Here is a 20,846-nt window from a genome sequence, read left to right as displayed (position 1 = left end):
TGAGAGGCTCAACAAACAACTTGATTGCTTAAAGAGAAGAGGGGAAGATGGCTTCCGCACAAGAGCTCCAAAGACATAAATATTTATGAAAATTCCTCCTCTTCGTGTTTGTCTTCCCTCATGAGCTCACTGTTTTTATTCTCCCTAGCAAACCCCAAGTCATGCAATGTGGCCATTAATGAGGAGCACGTGCCCTTGGGTAATAATGGTGCAAGGGGTTGGCTGGGGGCCAGGGTTATTTCTATCGGCTCCGATCAGGGGTCTCCAGAGGTCCCTGAGGCTACCTGTCCCAGAGAAAGAGAAGAGCAGCTGCCACGTGTTTATTTTCTCCTTGCCAGACCCTCTCTTTAAGAGCTCGTGTGTGTCCTGAAACAAAAGGAGCTCTTTGTTTTTGCATCCAGCATCCAGAAAGCACATGTGGAAGCAAGGCATGACATTCAAGCAGGAGGAGGCAAGGCAGCACCCCCCTCACAACACAACTTGCTCTGACACAGCAAAACCCAGGCCTCGGCTGTGGCTGCAAAGCCGCTGGCCACATGAGGGAGGAGAGGCCATGCAGCAGCGGGAGTGCAGGGAAGAGTCCTGGCCAGCAAGTGTGCTCGGGCCCGCAGGGACTGAAAGGAGTGGTGACCAAAACCTAGTGATCACTGCAAGTTAGGGCATCCTGCTCCATTCCTGAAGGGATCTGAGCCAAATATAGCCCTGAGATATCCTCTGGAGGGTCCTGGCTCAGTCCTTGGTAGCTCAGCCAGGACAGGGGTCATGGCATGCGTGCACTGCACACCTAGGTTTGGGCACACACAGAAAGTGTGTGATGTCTATGCAAAGTGACCTGCCCCCCAGCTTCAGCTCCTGAAAACACAGAGCTGTGGGAGGCCTGCTTGCACCAGCAGACCTCATGACAGACTCGGGACAGACTGACATGGTAGCTAACCCCACTGCCGAAAGGACCGATTCCAGCACACAACAGCAGCAAGAGGGGAGGTATTTGTGTGCAGATGTAAAGTGTGTTATGTGAAGAGAGTGACAGCATAGCAGGTAAGCTGCCTGTGGTCTCCGCAGTCAGCACGAAGGGGAGATACAGTCACACAGTGAATTGCATAAGCTCTCCCCTGCAGGATAGCAGGGACTGCCCCTACCACTCCTGAAGGACCTCCAGGCCAGCTGGCTTTGGTAAGGTGCGACACAAAAGAAGGATGGAAGGTAGGGTGAGAAAATTCCATACTTCTTCACCTTCCCAGGGATAACTGATAGCAAATTGATCCCAAAGTAACAAAAATAATGCTCACAGGTGATCCTGGTGTCACACAGGAGTTAGAGACAGAAAAGAGCCATTAGCTTATCCATCCAATATCTGTCCAAGTGACAGGCTTGCACTGCACACTGCTAGGACTGTACATGCTAAGTGCTCTGTAGTGTATGTTGATTAGGGCTGTGCGAAGCGTCGAGCGCGGATTCAGTTCAGAGGAGTTTTGGCCCTATTCGGTGGCCAAATCTCCAAATCCAAATCGAAGCAGGGGACCAATAAAAAGGTCTGAATTGATTCAAAGCTCTCCGAATCTTTGGAAAAGATTTGGACAGCTTTGATGATTTGGGCAGTCCCTGCCCGCTGCAGCAGGGACCTAGAGGTGGGCTTGGAGCTGGTAAGTGTGTGTGTGGCTGGGGGGGGCACCCCTGCCAGGCTCCATCCCCTGCCTGCTCCCCCAGCTCCACTGCCCACAGTCCCAGGCCCACCCCATGGCTGCCCTGCCTGCCCCAGCTCCCAGTGCTTTCAAAAAAAGCCACCACTCACCAGGTGCTGCCAGGCAGGGGGCGATCCCTCCTGCCTCCCACTACCCCATGCTGCATGAGGGGCTCTGCCACGAGCACCCTGACCCCCCCCCGGCACCCTCATGGCTGCCCTGCCTGCCCCAGCTCTGGTCCTTTAAGAACCCCCCCCCCAAAAAATACCCCTGGGACTCATCAGCTCCTGCAGCGGCCTTGGGATGCTTGTGGAAGAGCCCCCCACATGGCGCGGGACAGCAGGGGGCAGCAGGGATCACCCCCCACCGGGTGGGAATTGGTGAGTCCAGGGGTTTTCTGTTTTTGTTTTTTTCCTCGAAGGGCCGAAGTTGGGGCAGGTGGGGCAGCCATAGAGAGGCCTGGGACAGCGAGGGGCAGGGGGGTTTTGCAGAGCCCCCCACACAGCGTGAGGCAGTGTGGGTCAATGGGGGATTGCCCCCCGCCCCCCCCGGCAGCACCTGATGAGTCAGGCCTTTTTTTTTTTCCTTTTCAAAGTGCCAGGAGCTGGGATAGGCAGAGCAGCCATTGCCAGGTTGGGAGAGTGGACAGGGGATAGGCTTTTGTGACTTGGAGATTCGGCAGCAGCCGAATCTCCAAATCAGATTCAGCCGAATGGACAGTGCTTCGAATCACCAAATTGAATCAAATCTGTTCCAGACCCCTTCCTGGTGCAAGTTAAATCAGAGTCCCCCAGCATCCCAGGATGCTTTGCAGCTTTGGGTTGGGCTATAGAGAGCAGCATTGGCCCTGCCCCTCTGTTCTGCTCTAGAGAGCAGCATTGGCCCTGCTCCCTAGCTGGAGCAGTGAGGGCTGGCTGCCAAGGAGATGGGGAAGGGGGAAACCCGGATGGGGACCATAGCTGGGTCTGCCTGGGGGAGGAAGCCCCTGCTAGACTTCATCCTGCTGGAGTGGAGGGGGTGGGGGCGTGTGCAACAGTCAGAGACAGACTGCCCTGCCAGACAAACCTCCGCTGGGGTCTGGGTTCTCAGACGGGCTTTAATTCCCCCTTCTCTAGCTCAGTGTACTGCCCATGCCCCCTGCTCTCTTCCTGAGCAGGGAACAGCCTGAGAGGGTCTGCTTGAACTGGTGCAACCAAAGAAAGCAGAGAACTGCATTTACAATATAAAATGGCAGGAGACCAGCAGACACCAATCCCTCCCACCTCTGGCAGAGACTGAGACAGGCAAGCAGTTGATAAGGGGACACGGAGGGGGTATAATTCCCCTCAGCTCCCTCAGGCCATGGGGGAAAAGGAAGAAGCTAGGGAACGGGGGCTGTGAGCACTGGGATCTCCACACCAACACCTAAGACCACCAGCCGATTCCCAAAGAAGGACTTTCTGAATATCTGGCTGTATGTTGGTTTTGCAGTGGGGGTTAGAGAGTGGACATGAAATAGTGGCTGCAGAGATACACAAGAATCTTCCAAGAGACTTAAAAAAGGGCAGGAAACCCAGAATACTCTTCCCTCCTCCTTGGAGGTTTTCAAAACCAGGCTAAATAAAGCTTTGGAATGATCTAGTTGGGGCTGGTCCTGCTTTGAGCAGGGCATGGACTAGATGTGACCTTCTGAGGTCCCTTCCAACCCTCCTTTTCTATGATTCTATGATAATGTAAGACATATGCAAGGTTTTCTCTTGTCTTTTTGGTTTATTACATTTCATTTTAAGTTAGACTAAGTTGTGTGTGCTCTTGCTGCGTTTTGCTGCGCTGTATTGTAGCTTAGGCAAAGATTTTTGGTTGTACTTTGTTGTGTGCTTGAGGTTTTATATTGTTGTGTTCAATACATGCTTGCTTCAGAGAAAGGACTATTCTTGTTCAAGCTTTTATGAATTCAGTGCCACTACCTTTTTTCCCCACCCACCCTCTCCTCAGCCTGGCAGTCTCGAGCAAGGAGCCAGAAGGGCGGGAAGGGGGTATGTAGAGGGGACAGAAGCCTGGCAGGCACTGCCCCCCTGTCCAGACAGACTTGGGCTGGGGTCCTGTGTGGGCCAAGGAGGGGACTTAAACTCCCATCCTCCAGCATGCTAGCCCTGGTCTGGGACCAGGCCGTGCCCCCTCCACCGGAGCAGGGATGGGGGGAAAAGCCTTGAAAGTCTCGGAGCTTCAGTCCCTTCCTTTTGGCAGTAGCTGGCAGGCTGGGAGGTGTGCTCTAGTGCCCTGTGACTTCTGGCCTGAGCCACTGCAAGCACGTGGCTGCATTTCCTGAAGCAAAAATGAATGCCTGTTCACTTGCTTCTTGGTTTTATCTCTGCAGCTTAGACTAACCTGCGAAGAGTGAATTGATTCAGCCTCAGGCTTTTTGACTGTCTGTACTTTGCCTAAGTTGGTTGTTCTGTTTTCACCATGATTTACTTGTGTTATCCACTATGTTGTATACTGTTTGCCGTGTGATGGTCGTTGAACATTGCATAATGTTTGCACTGCATGCTGGTTGTTGCATTGCATGCTGGTTGTGCTGTGTACCAACTGTAGCACTATATATTGTTTGCCCATAAGCTTTGTGCTGATCATTGCACATCGTACATTGTTTGTGCTGTGTGCTGATCATTGCACTATATGCTGTTTGTGCTGTGCACTGATCGTTTCATTGTACAGCATTTGCACTGTGTTGATTATTGTACTGTGCCTTCACTGTATTCTACATTTGTGCACTTTACATTATTACTGCTCTATGCAATGCTCACACTGTCTGTAGCTCTGCTACTTGTACAGAGTATTCACTGCATTCTGCTGTTGTACTGACCTACAACCAAAAAATAAAGACAACAGAGGGGATGAGAGAGAATTCTCAGAATGGATTCCTGGGCAGGGTTAAAAAGGTCGGAGCTGGTAGGATCATAAATTCCCTTAATTATCCTGACAAAAAAAGCCAAGTTTCTATCAGCACAACAGCACGGGGCACGGAAAGCAAAACAAGAAACATTCCTGGAAAACTTTTTGGAAGTGAATGCAATGAAACAATCCACTCGAGTGGAGCATGCAGTAACACAGGCTTTAAGTAACAACTGGTCCTTCTTGCACCCTGAAAACAAATGGGCAGGGGAACCAAGAAAGTTGCACAGGACTAAACACTGTACTCTAGGTACCAGTGGTACCCACTGTCGGCCTGGTACCATGGAACTGGGCTCACCTCTGGTCCCTGTACTTCTTTCCCTCCTATTTCCCCACACCTTTGCTGAATGCAGTTCCATGGCTTCCTTCAAAGCAGCCAACCTCCTACTTTTACCTTGCTAATTCCTGCCTAAAAGTCCTGCCCTTTTTTAAGTCTGTTGGAAGATTCTTGTGTATCCCTGCAGCCACTATTGCATGTCCACCCTCTAACCCCGCTGCAAACCCAGCATACAACAGTGCAGCTGCTTTAGGGGCCACGTAAAAAACAACTCCAAAAATAAAAAAAACCCTACCACAACAAAGCACTCCAGTGAACACACCATTCTCCACCTCAAGAGGGGATCAAAGGCAGAATGAACCACATATAACAGATATTAGTCCTGTCACTTAGTGCACAGCAGGAAGATGCTGGAATAAAGAAATCATCAATGAGCTCTAAGAATCTGAAGACTAGACTAGATGAGGTGACTTGACCAAGATCACAGGGGGTTACTAGCAGAATTTGGAATATACCTCTTTTCCCACAGGTACCTGTCCAATACCCTGTCCACTTGCCCATGCTGACTTTCATTTATGCTTATTAGTCTAGTCGAATAGCTCTTCCTTTTATTATTTCTCTGTGACTTGCAAAACACCCTGAGGCTGTAGGAATTTTCAAGTTTGCTCGATGGCTGGAGGAGGCAGAACAAACACGTGCGCATCCAATCCCAGAGTGGAAATGAAGCCCAAAGATGCAAGTCTGCAAAAGACTTTGCTTGCTTAACCCGAGTGCATTTCTTCTCTGGAACGGCCAGCGCCATGGGTTCCATGATTCAGCACTTTCTAACGCCTCACGTGCCTGGGCACTGAGTGCATGAAAGCATGCTGGCGGAGCTCACTATGCAGGGTAAACCAATAAACTGCCTTGGGGAAGGAGTGCAGTTTCGGGTGGATGAGAAGGGGCCCACATCAAACACAGCTCTGCTTTCTGCAGAGGAAATTATGGGTTAGCAGGAAGGTTTATTCAAAGTGGTGTTTTTTGTTTCAAGAACACGGAGACTAAAAGGTCTCTCGTACATGGGTCTTAACACAATAAAGGGCGCGCGTAGATGTTCCAAGATACACAGCAGGCTTTTCTAGGCACATTATCACAAATGTTTGGGTTCCTGGCCACAACGGAGGGTGAATATCCTATGCAGGACTGCGCCCCAACCCAAACCCTTGACTGAAACCCCACTACAGTTTGGGAAAGCTCAAGTCAGGATCCAAGCTTTCAGCTGTTTCATGCCTATAGACAAAGGTGCAGTCCCCCATTAGGTAGCAGAGATGTGCCCAAGCACACAAGATGCATGGCACTGGAGTGTCATATCCTACACAGAAGTTCAGCTTTGGAAAGAGCCATCAAATTCCTGCAGATCAGCAAGGGAAGTCTCTGTGTTCTCCTTTTGTGCATATGTGCAGCCATATGGGGTCCTGGGTAGTGACAGGGAAGTTAAATCTGGGGTCCTCATTCAGTACCAGAGCACAGTATGCTAGGCTACAAAGTGTGATGAAGAATGGGGTTCCTGCCATGCCAGAGTTCATTGTACTCTGGGAAAAGAGGATCAAGCCCAGCACGTTTTGCACAGGGTTGTCAATTGCAGCTCTCTCTTGCTCGCGCTCCCTCCCTAAGCAGATGACACATGAACCTGCAGAATGCAATCAGCTGGGAGAGTGCGTGGCCAAGCAAAATGTGTAGCCTAGTTTAACTTGGCAAAGCTGAAGTGTTTGTTCATGTGCACTGCAATTGTTTGGATAACCCTAAACTATTTCTGCTTTCTTGATATCGCTGCTGCTAAGGCCCTGCACCTCTTGTCTCTGCATTTGAAGTGGGGAAATTACCAACCTTCATCGACTATATTATCTCGTTACCCAGCACAGGGACACCGGAGGGCTTCTGCTTCTTCTCATGTTCCAAAACCTTTCAATCTGGCTGTTCTGCTTTAGAGGTGGTTAGGGCCCAGGAATAAAGTGATGGTCATTGGCTTTTTTTGGCAGAGGAAGGAGATTGGCTGTCAGCACTTTTGCACACTGAACCATAAAAATTCAGGACACCAAAATCATACTTTGCCTTTCTACACCATTCATCAAAAGATCTCAGCATGCTTGTAAAAGGGCAGATGCACAGCTCTCCTAGCTGATTCACCAAATGTCAGGGGTACACAGAAATGCAGTCCTTTCTGCTGACCGGCCCTATGTACACAGTAACTTAAGGTGTATGCTGTAACCATGTGGCTGGTGATTGACCCTGGTTTATAACTATTAACTACCCTCTTTCAAAAGGCTCAAAACCATCAGCCTTGATTTCTGTTGGCACTGAAAGGTGCTAAAATCTAATTGTATGCACTCCAGGGGTTGGAGGCAACTCTGGATGATAGGCAGTGTGTTTTCACAATGCTAGAAGCAGCAGAGGAACTCCAAACGCTTATGTTCCATGAGATTAGAAAGCTTCCATACTCCTTCACTATCACAACCATACATTTCACTGCCTCAACCCCAGCATGAGGTGCAAAGCAACTACATATCACTGAAAAACAGGCCCAGACTGAAAGCTGACCTACCCATATTTAACTCTGACCTATTCCCCATGAGGGTGGGAGTAAGAATTGTGACCTGAAACCACCCCAATTATGCAAGGGGCCATCTAAGCGGTTTCGGATCTTAGACTACGTGCCTGAGCTTTCTGGACATGCTGACATGCAAAATCACATGCATGCCTAACTAGATTCAGGATGAGTTGTGGCATGTGCCAAGGTCCTCCATGCACTTTGGGGAGTACAGAACAAAACGCCTCCACGAATTAGCTTTGACAGCTCACAGCCAAATGAGACGGAGACGCAGCTCTGCCAGGGCCGCAAACAACAGTCCAGCCTCTGCAAGGGTCCCTTCCTTTTCCTAAATGGCATCATTTGTGGATGAACTGGGTGCATCCAATTGAATGTGTGCTGACCCCAAATGTCTGACCCATTTTCTTTTGTGGAAAGTATAAATGAAATGCTTTCGCAGTAACGTAAGCATGTCATTGCTGGTTGTGTGATCCAACACCTCTTTTACTGAAACAGCTGCTTAAATAAGGTTCCAGCCTGAATGCAATATTTCTTCTTAGGCAAGTGCCTCCAACAGAGATGCAAGATGAGCAAGGAAAACACCAAAGGGAAGGAATCTTTTTAAGCTAATTATTGAGGGAAAGGAGACTAGTACTTCCAATATCAGGCTGCTAATAAATAAAGGCTGTTGAAGCCCATGGAGTAACTCTTACTGACTGCAATAGTCTTTAGGTCAGGCTGGAAGGTCATATTAAGATTTAACCAACCAATTAATCAATCAAGCCAACAACCCTTAAAAAATGGAGCAGAAGGACCTCAGGAGGTCACCTATTCTGGTGCCCTGCTCAAAATAGCCATCCATGTCTGAATCATTTCAGACAAATGACAGGCTAACCTGTATGGCAGACTTCCACTGACAGATTCCACCCTCTCCACAAGTGATCTGTTCCATCCCCCAAGTTAAAAAGTTTGGATGTGTGGTCACAGAGAGGATAAGGGAAACTGAGGTCAGCATTCCTGGGCCTCAACCCTGAAAGATGGCTAATTATGGGCACCTAACTGAAGGAAAATTGTCAGAGCTTGCTTTTAGCAGGAAGGCACTCAGCATTTTTTGAAAACCAAGCCTCTTTCAGGTGACTCCGCTGGGCACCCTAAAATTACTACGCATTTTTGATCATTAGCTTTCACCTCTCCCTGCATCAAGCTTACTGATGCCTGACTTAAAGGGGTACTGGAGGAGTTAATGTTGGTAAAGTGCTGCAGGAACTCTAAGTGAAAAGTGGGTACTCTATAACATAGTTTCTCAGCCTGTGGTATGTGTACACAGGCAGGGGTACACATTCACCCCAACACTTGCTCTCTCTCACCCTCTTTTCCTCTCAAAACTATGGCAAAAAATGTGGTGTGCCACACACTGCGCAGCACTTTAAATTCCCCAGTAATAATCTGGTTCAGCCCTCCTAGCTTTGGCCAACATCACCTCTAGCCCAGGTATATACTTGAGTTGTACACCCCTGGTGTAAAAAGTGGCAACCCTACCCACACCAGATCAGTTATCTGTCATATCACAGCCTTATGTACACAGCCCTTCTTCCAACATATGGTACACATTAGTCTGTAAATATAAAATCCCCTGGAAAATTGAGTGTCGGGGTGCTTACTAAAATTTTCAGAACTTAGGGGGTACTTGCTACTTAAAAGGTTGAGAAACACTGCTCTATAAAATGATCATACTTATCCCTGGCTCTACAGTCAGAATGTCACATCATTTTAAATTGCCTAGCAGGCAGACTAGGGAAGTAGCTGAAGGAATATGCTTTCACTGCTTCTTCCTGTCTGTGCTCACCAGCAGCCAGATTCTGATCTCATTTACAAGGGTAACTCTTTCAGTTCCAGTGGCATTATCCAGCTTTACACAGGTATAACTGAGAGTGCTCTCTGGTTTCCTGCAGTGTGCTTGCTTGCCAGGCTACTGACTCTGCTGCATATCTGCCTGCTTGACTGGCTCACAGGGTGCACTCATGGAGCAAGGCAGTGCAAGATCAGCATCCTAGGTGCTGCAAACCAGCCTTTGCTCCATAGGCTCCAATGAATCCATACTGGTTTACACAGTGCGAGTAGCTGGTCCACTCTGGGCCAGTGTGAGGACTGCAGGTTGGCCCTTGAAATAATTTCTTCCTCCATATTCAAGCCCTGGCCTTTTTCTTCCACTGGGTTTTTAGAGGATGCTTTTCCCTAATCATTTTAAGGGGAGAGGAATTGAGCCTAACCTTAAAATTCCATGTGGGAGTGGGTGGATGTCAGCGTACCACTGCTAATCTCCTACAAGCAGGTGGGAGTATGTGTACAATATAATTTTATGACCCTTCAGTGTTACAGTAGAGTCTATGCATTTCCTCCCCTCTTCCTCAAGCTTAACAGCGATTAGCATGTGTTTTCAATATAATTTCTGTATTGTATCCATCCATGTTGTTGTTCCAAAACTTTTGGTCAGCTGCAATCAGCAATGAGAGCCAAACTAATTGCTGATTCTTCCATGCTTCCTTCCAGAAACTGAGACTGGTGTGAAATGCTTGAAAATACAACACGGTGGCTGAGTACCAGTTGAACCCTTGCATTTTAAAAAATGCGATAGTATAGAAACCAGTAAGGTGAAATCATTGTAGTGGACTGGGTGCAGATGTGAAGTCAATGAGGATCTCCCAAACCCAGCCTCACTTAGACTATCACACATGCAGATGGATATGACAGCAAGACCCAAACATGTGCCCAAGGAGCTAAAAGAAGATGTAACACATGTATTTGCTGGGGTGGGAACTGAGTGGGGGACTAGTCCACCTAGACAATCTCATAAGTACAATTTGCTGAATTTTCTTCTTTTTCTCTGTGAAATGAGACACCAACTAAAGTCCTGGCTATAGGGCAGGAATCACTACATCCACAAAGTTATACTGGTGCAAATCCTTAATTTAGATGCACAGCTCAGTTCCTAGTAGCACGGTTTACTTTGGTAGCTCACCAGATGCAAGGGGTACTGAATTAACTCTTGCTTTAGACTGGTGCGCTGCATTGGCAGCAGGGGATTGTATATTTGCATGAGAAGTTGTACTGAATTCAACCAACTTGCCTTCCAAATCTATTAATTTAAATGAGTGCAGCCCCCTTTAACTCTGGTTAAGAGTGCCTACCTTAATCCCACATCAAACCGAGGCCTTGTGTTGGTCTTCTCCAGAGAAGTAAGTTTAACCCTTTGGTGCAGAAACTACCACCTGCACCTGAAATTCCCTTTGCTGTCCATCCGTACACTCACTGTGCATGCAGATGTACATATATAGGCTGGAATCCCAAACCTACTTAAGACAATATATTTCCCACTGACACCATTGGAGCCAGAATTTCATGCAGTATTTTGCAAACACATCCTCCTCTGGAAACAGCCTATAGGGTCATGCGTCCATAGCTGTCATGGCTTCTTTGCTCATTCTTTTCATGCGCACACAGGGGGAAAGGTCCACTCAGTACAATGTTATGATCTGGCTTTTTTTTCTCCTCTAAACCTACTCTTCAGTAATGATATTGACACCTTCCCCACCCCACCACCCCCTCCAATGCTCTTACCTGGTCTTCCCTCCTGCCCATACCCAAGGGGAATTTTGTCTGGAGCAGAACTCAAGATCTCATTATGTTCTGATCCACTGTGTGTGACCTTTGGGTCTACTGTAAATGGAATGGTGAATTCCAGATTTCATCCCAAAATACATTAGAGACACATGGATACACTTGGAAACAGTGTTTCTCTATGGGTCAATGCCAAATAAAGACAGGGCCAGTGAAGTCCCCAGAGTAACTCAATTGACTTCAGAGGACTTAGTCCAGGGATGATATTGGCTTAGTGCTTTTCCTGGAGAATATTTGGATAGAAACAATTCCTATTTAATTAAGAAATGTGCCAAGAAAAGTTTCAGTGCTTAGAAATGAGCACTCAAATGCTTTTATGTCCTGTAATAAAAAAGCCCATTTTCTTTTTCCTGGACACACTGCATTATCCCTGAAACCTCTTTGGGCTCCAGTCCCTCACCCTAGCTCTTGATTCTTAGGTTGGTTACTGGAGGTGATTGCCTGCCTGCTCTCATTCTGCTGTACCTGCCAGTTTCTCTGCCATCATTTCACTCCATGCCCGGGACAAAACCAGGTTCTACAACGGACCACTTACCAAGGGAACAGGATCAGCGGGCAGTGTATTTCCCTTCCAAACAAAACCATTAAGGAAGGGAACCCTGCTATTATTTTACCTTTTCTTTAAACATTACTGTTTCCTTTGGTAAGAATTGAATAATCAGTTGTCCTTTCTTAGATACTAATCCAATTTTCCAAGTGAACTGTGCCACAGCCATTGAAAGAGGATGACATAGTACAGACTACTGTGTCAAAACCTGCCAGGCAAATTGAGAGATGTGCTCTAACTCCACATTTAGAAAATCCCCATTGTTTAAACCATGTTCAGGGAGGAGAAGCTGCTTATTTGACAGGAGTAGTAGATGCTGGACAAGAAGGGAAAGTGGGAGGTTTTTCTATTTACTGAAAGCTTCAGGTTATATCTGGAAAATATTAAGTTTGAACATTTCATGTGGATAAAACCCTGGGCCAGATCCTACGCCACTTCTGAGGCACATTAAGTGATACTTACACCCCTAAGCATGATCCTAGTCCACCCTGCTTGAGTATTTTAGCTCTGGTACTCAACCTTTTGGCCCCCCCGGCTAGGTAAGTGGTAGGCCTGTACGAAGCCAAATTAGCCAAATCTCTGAATCACACAGGCCCATCCCCCGCCCACTCTCAATGGCTGCCCCACCTGCCCCAGCTCCTGGCTCTTTGAAAAAAAAAGTCCAGCACTCACCGGGTGCTGCCAGGCAGGGGGGCCATCCCCGGTACTCCCCACTACCCCATGCCATGTAGGGGGCTCTTCCATGAGCCCCCCAACCTTCACCCACTGTCCCACCCCACAACATGGCTGCCCTGCCCACCCCAGCTCTGGCCCTTTAAAAAAACAACACAAAAAACCCTAGAGTCACCAGCTGCTACCAGGCAGGGGGCAATCTCTGCTGCCCCCCACTGCCCTGCGCTGTGTGGGGGGCTCTGCACAAGCCCCCAGAAGCCCTGAGGCCATTGCAGGAGCTGGTGAGTCTAGGGGTTTGTTTTTTTTCTTAAAGGGCCAGAGCTGGGGTGGGTGGGGCAGCCATGGGGGGCTGGGAGAGTGGGTGGGGTTCAGGGGGCTTGTGGCAGAGCCTCCCAAATGGTGTGGGACAGTGGGGGGCAGCAGGGATTGCCCCCCTGCCCGCCCAGCAGCACCCAGTTAGTTGGGGCTTTTTTTTTTTTTTTTTTAAAGGGCCAGAAGCTGGGGCTGGGTGGGGCAGTCATGGGGCGGGGGCTGGGAGAGCGGGTAGGGGTTGGGAGGAGCTCGGGGGGGCTGGGAGAGCAGGCAGGGGATGGGGCCTGGCGGGGTCCCTCCATGGTCCCCTTCCCCCTCCTCCAGCCCCCCTCCCCCACCCCCTACTTACCAGCACGGAGTCTGGGCCCAGCTCCTGGCTGCAGCAGGTGAGGACTGCCCAAATCACTGAAGCTCTCCAAATCTTTTCCGAATCGATTTGGAGAGCTTTGAATCAATTCGGACCTTTTAATTGGTCCCCTGATTCGATTCGGATTCAGAGATTCAGCCACTGAATCGGGCCAAATCTCCTCCGAATCGAATCAGCACTCGAAGCTTTGCACAGCCCTAGTAAGTGGTGTGCAGCCAGTTTGAGAGATGGATCCCTTGCAGGTCAGTGCCTGGAGTGGGCCCTGCACTACTTTAACCCTATGTATCTGATTTAGCATGCAGGGACATGCTATCTGACCTGAGGGGCTCCTGGAAATTAATGCTACCACCTTTTCCCCCATCATCACATTTCTGGGCCACCGGGGAGCCTGTCAGGCCAGATGATGTGGCTCTGCAAGCTAAATCGGTCTTGCAAGCCAGGAGTTGAGCAACCCTGGACTGCCTCTCTAAAAGCAGAGAGAAGGATGATGATGCACCCATCTTTTAAGTCCAAGTTTTTTCAGGGCCTCCAGCCGGGTGAAACAAGATCACACATAGGTGACAAGAAGTATGGCCCTCTCTTTTTCTCCCATCTCTGCGGTGCTTACTGATGCCCCCTGGACTGTATTATTTACACCTAAGGAGGACATTTGCCTTCCCATTCTTTCTTGGCTACCTATCTCAGAAGCACTTCAAAATCAACCTCCTGCTTTTTAAAGCTCTATGTTCCCTTCGCATCAGACACTGCCTCTTTTTTAATTCCCATCTCACTCACTCTATGCTCCTCTCTGTCTGGTCATGGCATCTCCTCACTTCTGCAGCACCTACAATCTGGCTTTCCTATATCTTTCCCCCATATCAGCTCAATTCTCCGTCTCATTTCAAGTCTTAGCTGGAAAAATATCAAGCCAAATTCCAATTGCATAATCTCCTCTGGCTTCAGTGGAGTTATACCAACAAAGAATCTGGCCCTTCTACTCAGAGAATGTGTGATCCAGCATAGAAAAATAACTCTCTTCACCCTACCAAAACGTTAATCCTTTGCCTGTTTTCAGAACTGAACTTTTTATTGTTATTCTGAAACTCTCAAATAAATATTTTTCCCCTTCTGGTTTTCATCTGAGAATGGACGTGCCAAACTACTATGAAAATAATACTTTACCCCTAGCATCTCTAGCCAGAAGCAAAAGTTCAAGACTGATAAATCTTTCTTGCACGATTTCCATACCAGTTCTTGATACAGGAATGTCTGTCTCCCTAGGGGCTTACTCCCAGAAGATGCACAGTTCATACAACTCCCATTGTCTTTGCAGCTGTCAGCATTGAACCATACACTTTGAACCATGCCATGTCCATTTACAACACCAAATCAGGGATTTTAAAACAACAGCATTACCAGCCCAAGAATGAAAGCCAAATTGGACAAACTTAAAAGGAGCATCTAAAATATTATTCACCTCCCTGTACCAAACCTAGATTCTAAATCTCCAGAAATTTGTGCATCCTTCATTATTGTTCTTATTTGTATTACAGTAGGGAGAAGAGGATCCTTCTGAGACTAGACCCCATTATTTTAGGTGCTGCACAAATACATAGTAAAAGTCCCTGGGCTGACCTAGATAGAAAGCACAGGTTTACCACAAGCATTAAAAGAAGGTCACAGTTACACAGCAGGTCAGTGACAGCGCCAGGAATAGATCTCTCAGATCTCCTGGCCCCCAGCTTAGTGTGCCCACTCTTACAACTTGCTGCCTTCCCTGCTCTTTTCTTTCATGGCTTTTCCTGTTTCATTTCTTAATGCCTCAACTGCACTCCTAGTTTTGCAAAACATTTTTGAAAGACCTTGTACCCAAGACATTAATCAAGGTGAGAATAATTATACATTAGGGAAGTTACTATCTCAGTATCTCAAAGGACTTTGCCCAGGTGGATACTTAGTAGGGATGTCCAGAAAATAAGAATTCCATTTTGCAAAAGAGAATTCTAAGGTCTAGAAACTTTATTTTCCTTCCATATCAGCCAGAGAAAAGCAGAACATGCACTTGAACCTGGGTCTCAACCACTGAGCTGTTGGTCTCAACCACTGGGGTAAGGGTCTCCTTCCAGATATTCCATCCTGTATCTGAGGAACCTTCCCAACAAACCTTCTATTGAAAAAGATGCATTTCTGTAAAATGATGCCATATTCATAATTTGGCATCTTCTGCCAAAAACCTTTTTCAGAAAAACTCCTGACCAAGAGTCAACAGCATCCTTATTTCACAGATGGGGAAACCAAGGCATGAGAAAAGCGACAAGCCTGAGACCTTGCAGCAAATCAGTGGCAGAGTCAGAGAGGCAGCCTCTTACTCTATGCCCTGCAGTTCACCGGCTTGCAAACTTGGCCTTTTCTTTGTTCATTTCTTTGTGGACAGCACAGAAGTGGTGTACTGAGCTGAAAATTTTTGTTTTACATTTGCATAAAACCAAAGAAACCCCCCCAGCTCACTTAGACAACAAAACCTTTCCGCATGTGAATGACCAAGACTAAAACACCCAGCAGCTTTCTGCAGGGGGCAATCTTTCACTTGTCCCAAAGAAGTGGACAGCAGGAGACCCCTTTCCCCATCTCCAACTCCTCTGGTTCCTTGCAGCCTATTCATTAGCACTGGCAGGACTTCACCACCAGGTGCATGGTTCACTGTATCCCAGTCCACACAGAGGCGACAGCATGGGTCCTGTAGTTCAGTATGGGTCCTGTTATAGTTCCCTTCATTCCTGTTATGCTTCATGTTATAGTTCAGACCAACTAGGCAAGGGGATGGGACTTACCACTGTGCAGCAAAGAGGCCAGAACCACCAGAGGAGAGCCAGTGCCAGCAAGAGGAAAAGGATCAGTAGGGCAATGGCCAGGATGGTCCCATCAGACTGCAAGAGGAAAGCAAAACAAGGTAAGTAAAACCAAATTCACCTCTCCCCGGCAGCTGCAATGCAGCCTACCACAGCATCCTCCATCTGCTGGTTGCTCACAGTCATGTGCCTCCCAACAGCTAGTTGTAAAATGCAGTTTATTTGTGTTTACAACACATCGTTTCCCAGCTTCCCCATTCAAAAACACCCAGACTCATTCTCTCCCTGACACTTCCTTCTGAGCCACGGAAAGCCGATGCATGGATAGGCCTATGGAGGGAAAACTTCTCTTCTACTCAGAGAACATGTGTAACAGCTTTCCAAGCTTCCTGAGAGAAGCCAGCTAATGTATGTTAGAGAGAATCCCTCTAGAATAGATGCTAAGTGGGAGAGAGGACTTGGTCTCTTTGCTGAGAGCACTCAGAGGCAGGTATATTTAGCAATGTTGCCATATGGTTAATTTTGAAGCCAATAAAAAAAAAAATGGCTGAAAACGTTTCCCCTGTTCTACTTCTAGACCCATGTAGTCAGGTTTGCTCTGAGGTACCTAGAGGGGAATGGCTATTACCAAGGCTTTGAATCATCCAGTCCCAGTGTGAAATTATTTCTGATATTTAGATGAATTACTCACTATGGGTGCATCCACATGAGCCCGCACATGCCTCTTGCGGTCTCAAACCCCTTTGACATGCTGCAAGAGGCATGTGCAGGAATGAGAAAATGTTCCCCATGCTGCAAATTTGCAGCATGTGGGCAAAATTAGACCCCTGGATAGCCAAAAAAAACCGTCAGAGAAAAAAAGGATATCCACCCCCCCCCAACACACACACATACACAGTGCAGCGCCATGTGACAGCTGCCCTGCTGCTGTGTGCTGCACTGGGGGGCTCTGTCAGGAAGCCCCGGAGCCCCCACAGCCCCTGCTCCTGTGGTGAGTAGAGGCTTCTTTTTCTCTTCCTTTTTTTTTTTTTTTTTTTTTTTTTTTAAGTGCCAGAGGCTGGGGTGGGGGTAGGGGGACACCCATTGAGGGGTCTGGGAGAGTAGGGGGTACGGCAGGCATTGCAGGGGGGTTGCAGGAACCAGTGGGGAATGGGGCCAGGCAGGACAACAATCCAGGGGCTGGGGGAGCAAGCAGGGTTAGGGCATGTGGGCTCTGTGGTGGGGGTGGTAGCCCCTGCGGAGGCCATTTGGCCCCTGTTGGGAGGGGGCTGTAACCCCTGTGGGAGGCAGCAAAACATATAGGTATTTAGAATTCATTTTATTATGATGATAGAGACACTGGCAGGCTTCCAAATTGCTTTAACATTGTAGATATATCAATAAAACATTGCCCAACGGATCACTCTCTCTCTCTCTCTCTATATATATATAGTGGTCTTTTGTTTTAACTGTGGAGGAACATGGATTTCGGGATATTTTACAGAGTGACTTTGGGATTTTTTTTATCAGGGATTTTTCAGTTTTCCCAATAAGAAACACCAGAATTCCTGCTAGGGCAGCCAGTGGCAGGACCCTGCCTGCTCAGAGCTGACACCTTGGACCCAGCTGGAGGTGGCTGACCTCGTGGCCAACTGGGACCAGGAGGACATGCTTTGACAGTTCAAAGCAGGCCACCATACCCAGAACATCTTCCAAGTGATAGCTGCCCAGATGGCCGGGCAGGGGCACACATGGCAGTAGTGCCGCACAAAGGCCAACTCTGCAGCCACAGCCCACTGGCAGCTGGCACAGAGGGATAGATGCCTCTACTGCCTGTGCAGTCCCCATCCAGGTCTGGCAGGTGCGCAGCAGGTCACAGGCACGCAGCAGCCCCCCTGCCAGACTGCTGCAGTGGGTAAAGGGTGCAGGGAACTCTCTGCTTCAGAAGTCCGGCTGGCACAAGCTGTAGTGGCCCCAGGTACCAATCGGCTGAGCCCCAGAAGCTCCTGAGAGCAAGTAGCCCGGAGCTACTTGACAGGGCAACTTTCTGTACTGATGGGGCCAGGACAGGGCAGCTTTTTATACTGGTGGGGACGCACTGGCCCCAGGCTCTAGCTCCCCCTGGCTGCAGATCCAGGAGGAGCCAGGCAGGGTTATTTTGCCCCAAGTGGCACAATTTGCCCCACACCAAAGTGCATGTCCGGGCACGTGCACTGAGGCAAAATGCCCCGGATCAAATTTGCACCGCTTCTATTTGAGCTGCTGCAAGCGCACGTGCTTGCATGTGTGGATGTACCCTATGGGTTTTCAAGGCAAAAGATTACTTTGGCTCCCAAAAACTCAGAATACAAGATACATATTGGTACCATTGTGTAAGTACTGAAGATTTTGCATTTGTTGCATGACTGCACACCACATCTTTCCGCTCCAAAAGGTAGAGCTTGAATGAATCGTTACTAGCTTTCAGCAGTGTAGAAATGAGGCCTCAGAGTTTGGCAGACCTCCGACCTGCCGTTAGAGGCCAATGGTGCTCATACACACCACTCAGCTTTTCTCATTCCAGAATCCCTGCTTCTCTGAATATCCCTCTTCCCACACATCTGTAACCATTCTCCAATTTAACTCCACAGAAAGGACAGAGGTAGGGAAATCCTCTGTCATGTTTTTGCAGTTCACAGGTTGAGAACTCTTGCCCTCTCTAATGCACTGTGACAATCCAAACACAAAATGAATGATTTTCCATTGCTTCCAGGTTTAATCTGAAGCTTTTAGCTTCCTAAGACAAACCAACTTTCCTGCGCCATTCCTCTTTGGTATCATCTGGTTTGTTGGGATCAGCAAGCAGGTTGTTAATCCTGGCAAAAGTCTAGATGAGATAATTTTGATCTAAGAACCAGACAGAGAGAAAAAGCAAAACAAATAACTTGGGGGGGGGGGGGGAGGAGGGGGGGAGGAAACCCTCTCAACCCCCAAGATAACTTCTTATTGATGTTGCTGTGACATCACATTGAGCTTGAGAACTTTAAAGTTTGTGGCATGCAGGTGTTTACTAAAATAGCTTTAATTCACTAAGTGCATGACAGATGCTTTTGGAAGGAGTGTGAGCTTCGCCAACAGAAAACTGGGTCAGGAGAGCTTTGCAAAACCATCTTTGTTTTAGAAATAATTCTGAGAAAAATCAGATCAGGCCAGGCTGGTTCTTCCACAAAAGAAGAATCTACCAGGAGCCTCTGCACTAACCCAGAATTGGGAAGAAAATAGGTGGCTGCAAACTAGCACTGGCCATACTCCCCCTCGCAATGCGTTCTGCATTGCACTCCTGCAGACACAGCATAGACTCTCATCTTCTGTACATTCGGTCAGAGATGCCATAGGCCAAGCACTTCAAAAATCTGACCCTTAATGCTTTAGCTACTGTAGAAGCAAAGTAGTAGTTTGGAGGTTCTCATTGTTGTTTGTTCCCTTCACTCTTGTGACTCTTTATAACTCATGGAAACATCTTTTCATTAGCAACCTGAAATCTGACGCTAAAGAGCAAAGAAAAACTATTTTTTTTTCTTTTTATTGTCTTTTTAACCGCGATTTATTTTTAGATTTTCCTTTTGACTTGCCTGCAAACACGCTCTATCACATCTGTTTCTATGCAAAGCATCTGATGCAGCCAGATGTTACACTGTAGCTCAAAGCAATGAATCAGGCCTGCAGATATGGAAGGGCTCCATATGCAAAATCTTGCATTTCTTCCTCAGCACAGCCTTGAAAAGCACTGCAGGAGTTAGCCTAATGCAGCCATCAAACACACTGCCTTGATAAACACTGGCTTTAAAATTTCACAGCTCTAGATGACTGAGTGTGCCGTTCATGCTGTATACAGCATACTCCAGAACAAAATGCATCAATAGCTAATGTGTCTTTAACCAAGATAAAACTGCATTTCTGAAGCTTTATCCCAGGAGGAGTCCTGTACTCTGTCCCTGGCCTAGAAAACACTTTAGGCCTGATCTAAATCCTGGAGGTCAATGGAAGAACCTCAAGAGATGGTTTACACAAGTGTAGTTCTGCAGGTATCAGTGAAGACAGAATTAGACCTTTGTCCTAGAATGGCAGAGACACAGGCAGAACAATTAAGTAGTGTTTTCCCATCTCTCATATCAATGGCTGCATTTTCCTAAAGGTCAAACAGCCTCCTCAACACAGGTAGTTTTCATCTCCCTTCAGGGAGTAAGTACAATGCTGATCCCAACTCACATCGGAGTACCTCTAATTTAATTCATGCAAAAAATGGAGCCTTGTCTCCAGAGGGAATGAAGTCTCACTTTAGCTAGCCATCCTGAGATAAAGATGCCTCCTTTTCTGGCAGGAGAGACCCAGCCTAAAACAACAGCAGGCATGAATAAAAGTGGCTGAGACAGCTCTTGCCAAGTTCTAGGCTAGGCATGAAACTCCTGTAATTTACTCCTGGACAATACTAGAAATGCCCAAACAATGCTTGGAGTGGAGCCTTTAAAAGGCGTTTCTATTATATTGAATAATAATATAGGACAGCAGCAGAAAAAAAAGCAAGACTCTACTTTAGACTGTATTGTGCTGCAGATTTCACACGTTAAGACACTGACACGAGGGCTTTGAAACAAATAAGCTGGTTGCAAGAGTAGGGCAGCTGTGCCTTGAAGCCTTATAATCACTTCCAAGGAGTCCAGCAGAGCCAAACACTGTTGCAGAATGATACTGGCAGTGGAAGACACCGAACAAAATTCTCAAAGATACTACTATTACATATACATTAACTTCCTAATTATGGAGTCTTCCTGGAGAACACACTTCTCTTCTGCTTCACTGCTATTAGCACAGATACAGAGATGCCCAATAGTTGTACTCCAACTTGACTAGTCAACAGATACATTTGCTAATGCAGAAAAGACCACGCAAACTAATTTCAGGGATACAGATTGTAGCCATATTGGTCTACAGGCAAAAGGAATCAGAACTCGTGGCAGAGGTGAT

General features: G+C 47.5%; 1 protein-coding gene across 3 annotated transcripts in view; it reads right to left on the bottom strand.

Annotated features, from left to right (window-relative positions):
- The window catches only part of ANTXR1 (ANTXR cell adhesion molecule 1), a 155,366-nt gene that overhangs the window by 55,155 nt on the left and 79,365 nt on the right, over positions 1 to 20,846 (bottom strand). For all 3 annotated transcript variants that reach the window (XM_059730581.1, XM_059730580.1, XM_059730583.1), the window contains exon 13: positions 15,846 to 15,941. In XM_059730581.1, the coding sequence (XP_059586564.1) occupies positions 15,846 to 15,941 (96 nt within the window). The remainder of the gene's footprint in view (positions 1 to 15,845; positions 15,942 to 20,846) is intronic.

Source organism: Alligator mississippiensis, chromosome 7, assembly GCF_030867095.1.
Source record: "Alligator mississippiensis isolate rAllMis1 chromosome 7, rAllMis1, whole genome shotgun sequence".
Taxonomy (NCBI): Eukaryota; Metazoa; Chordata; order Crocodylia; family Alligatoridae; genus Alligator; species Alligator mississippiensis.
This window is presented reverse-complemented; position numbering and strand designations above follow the sequence as displayed.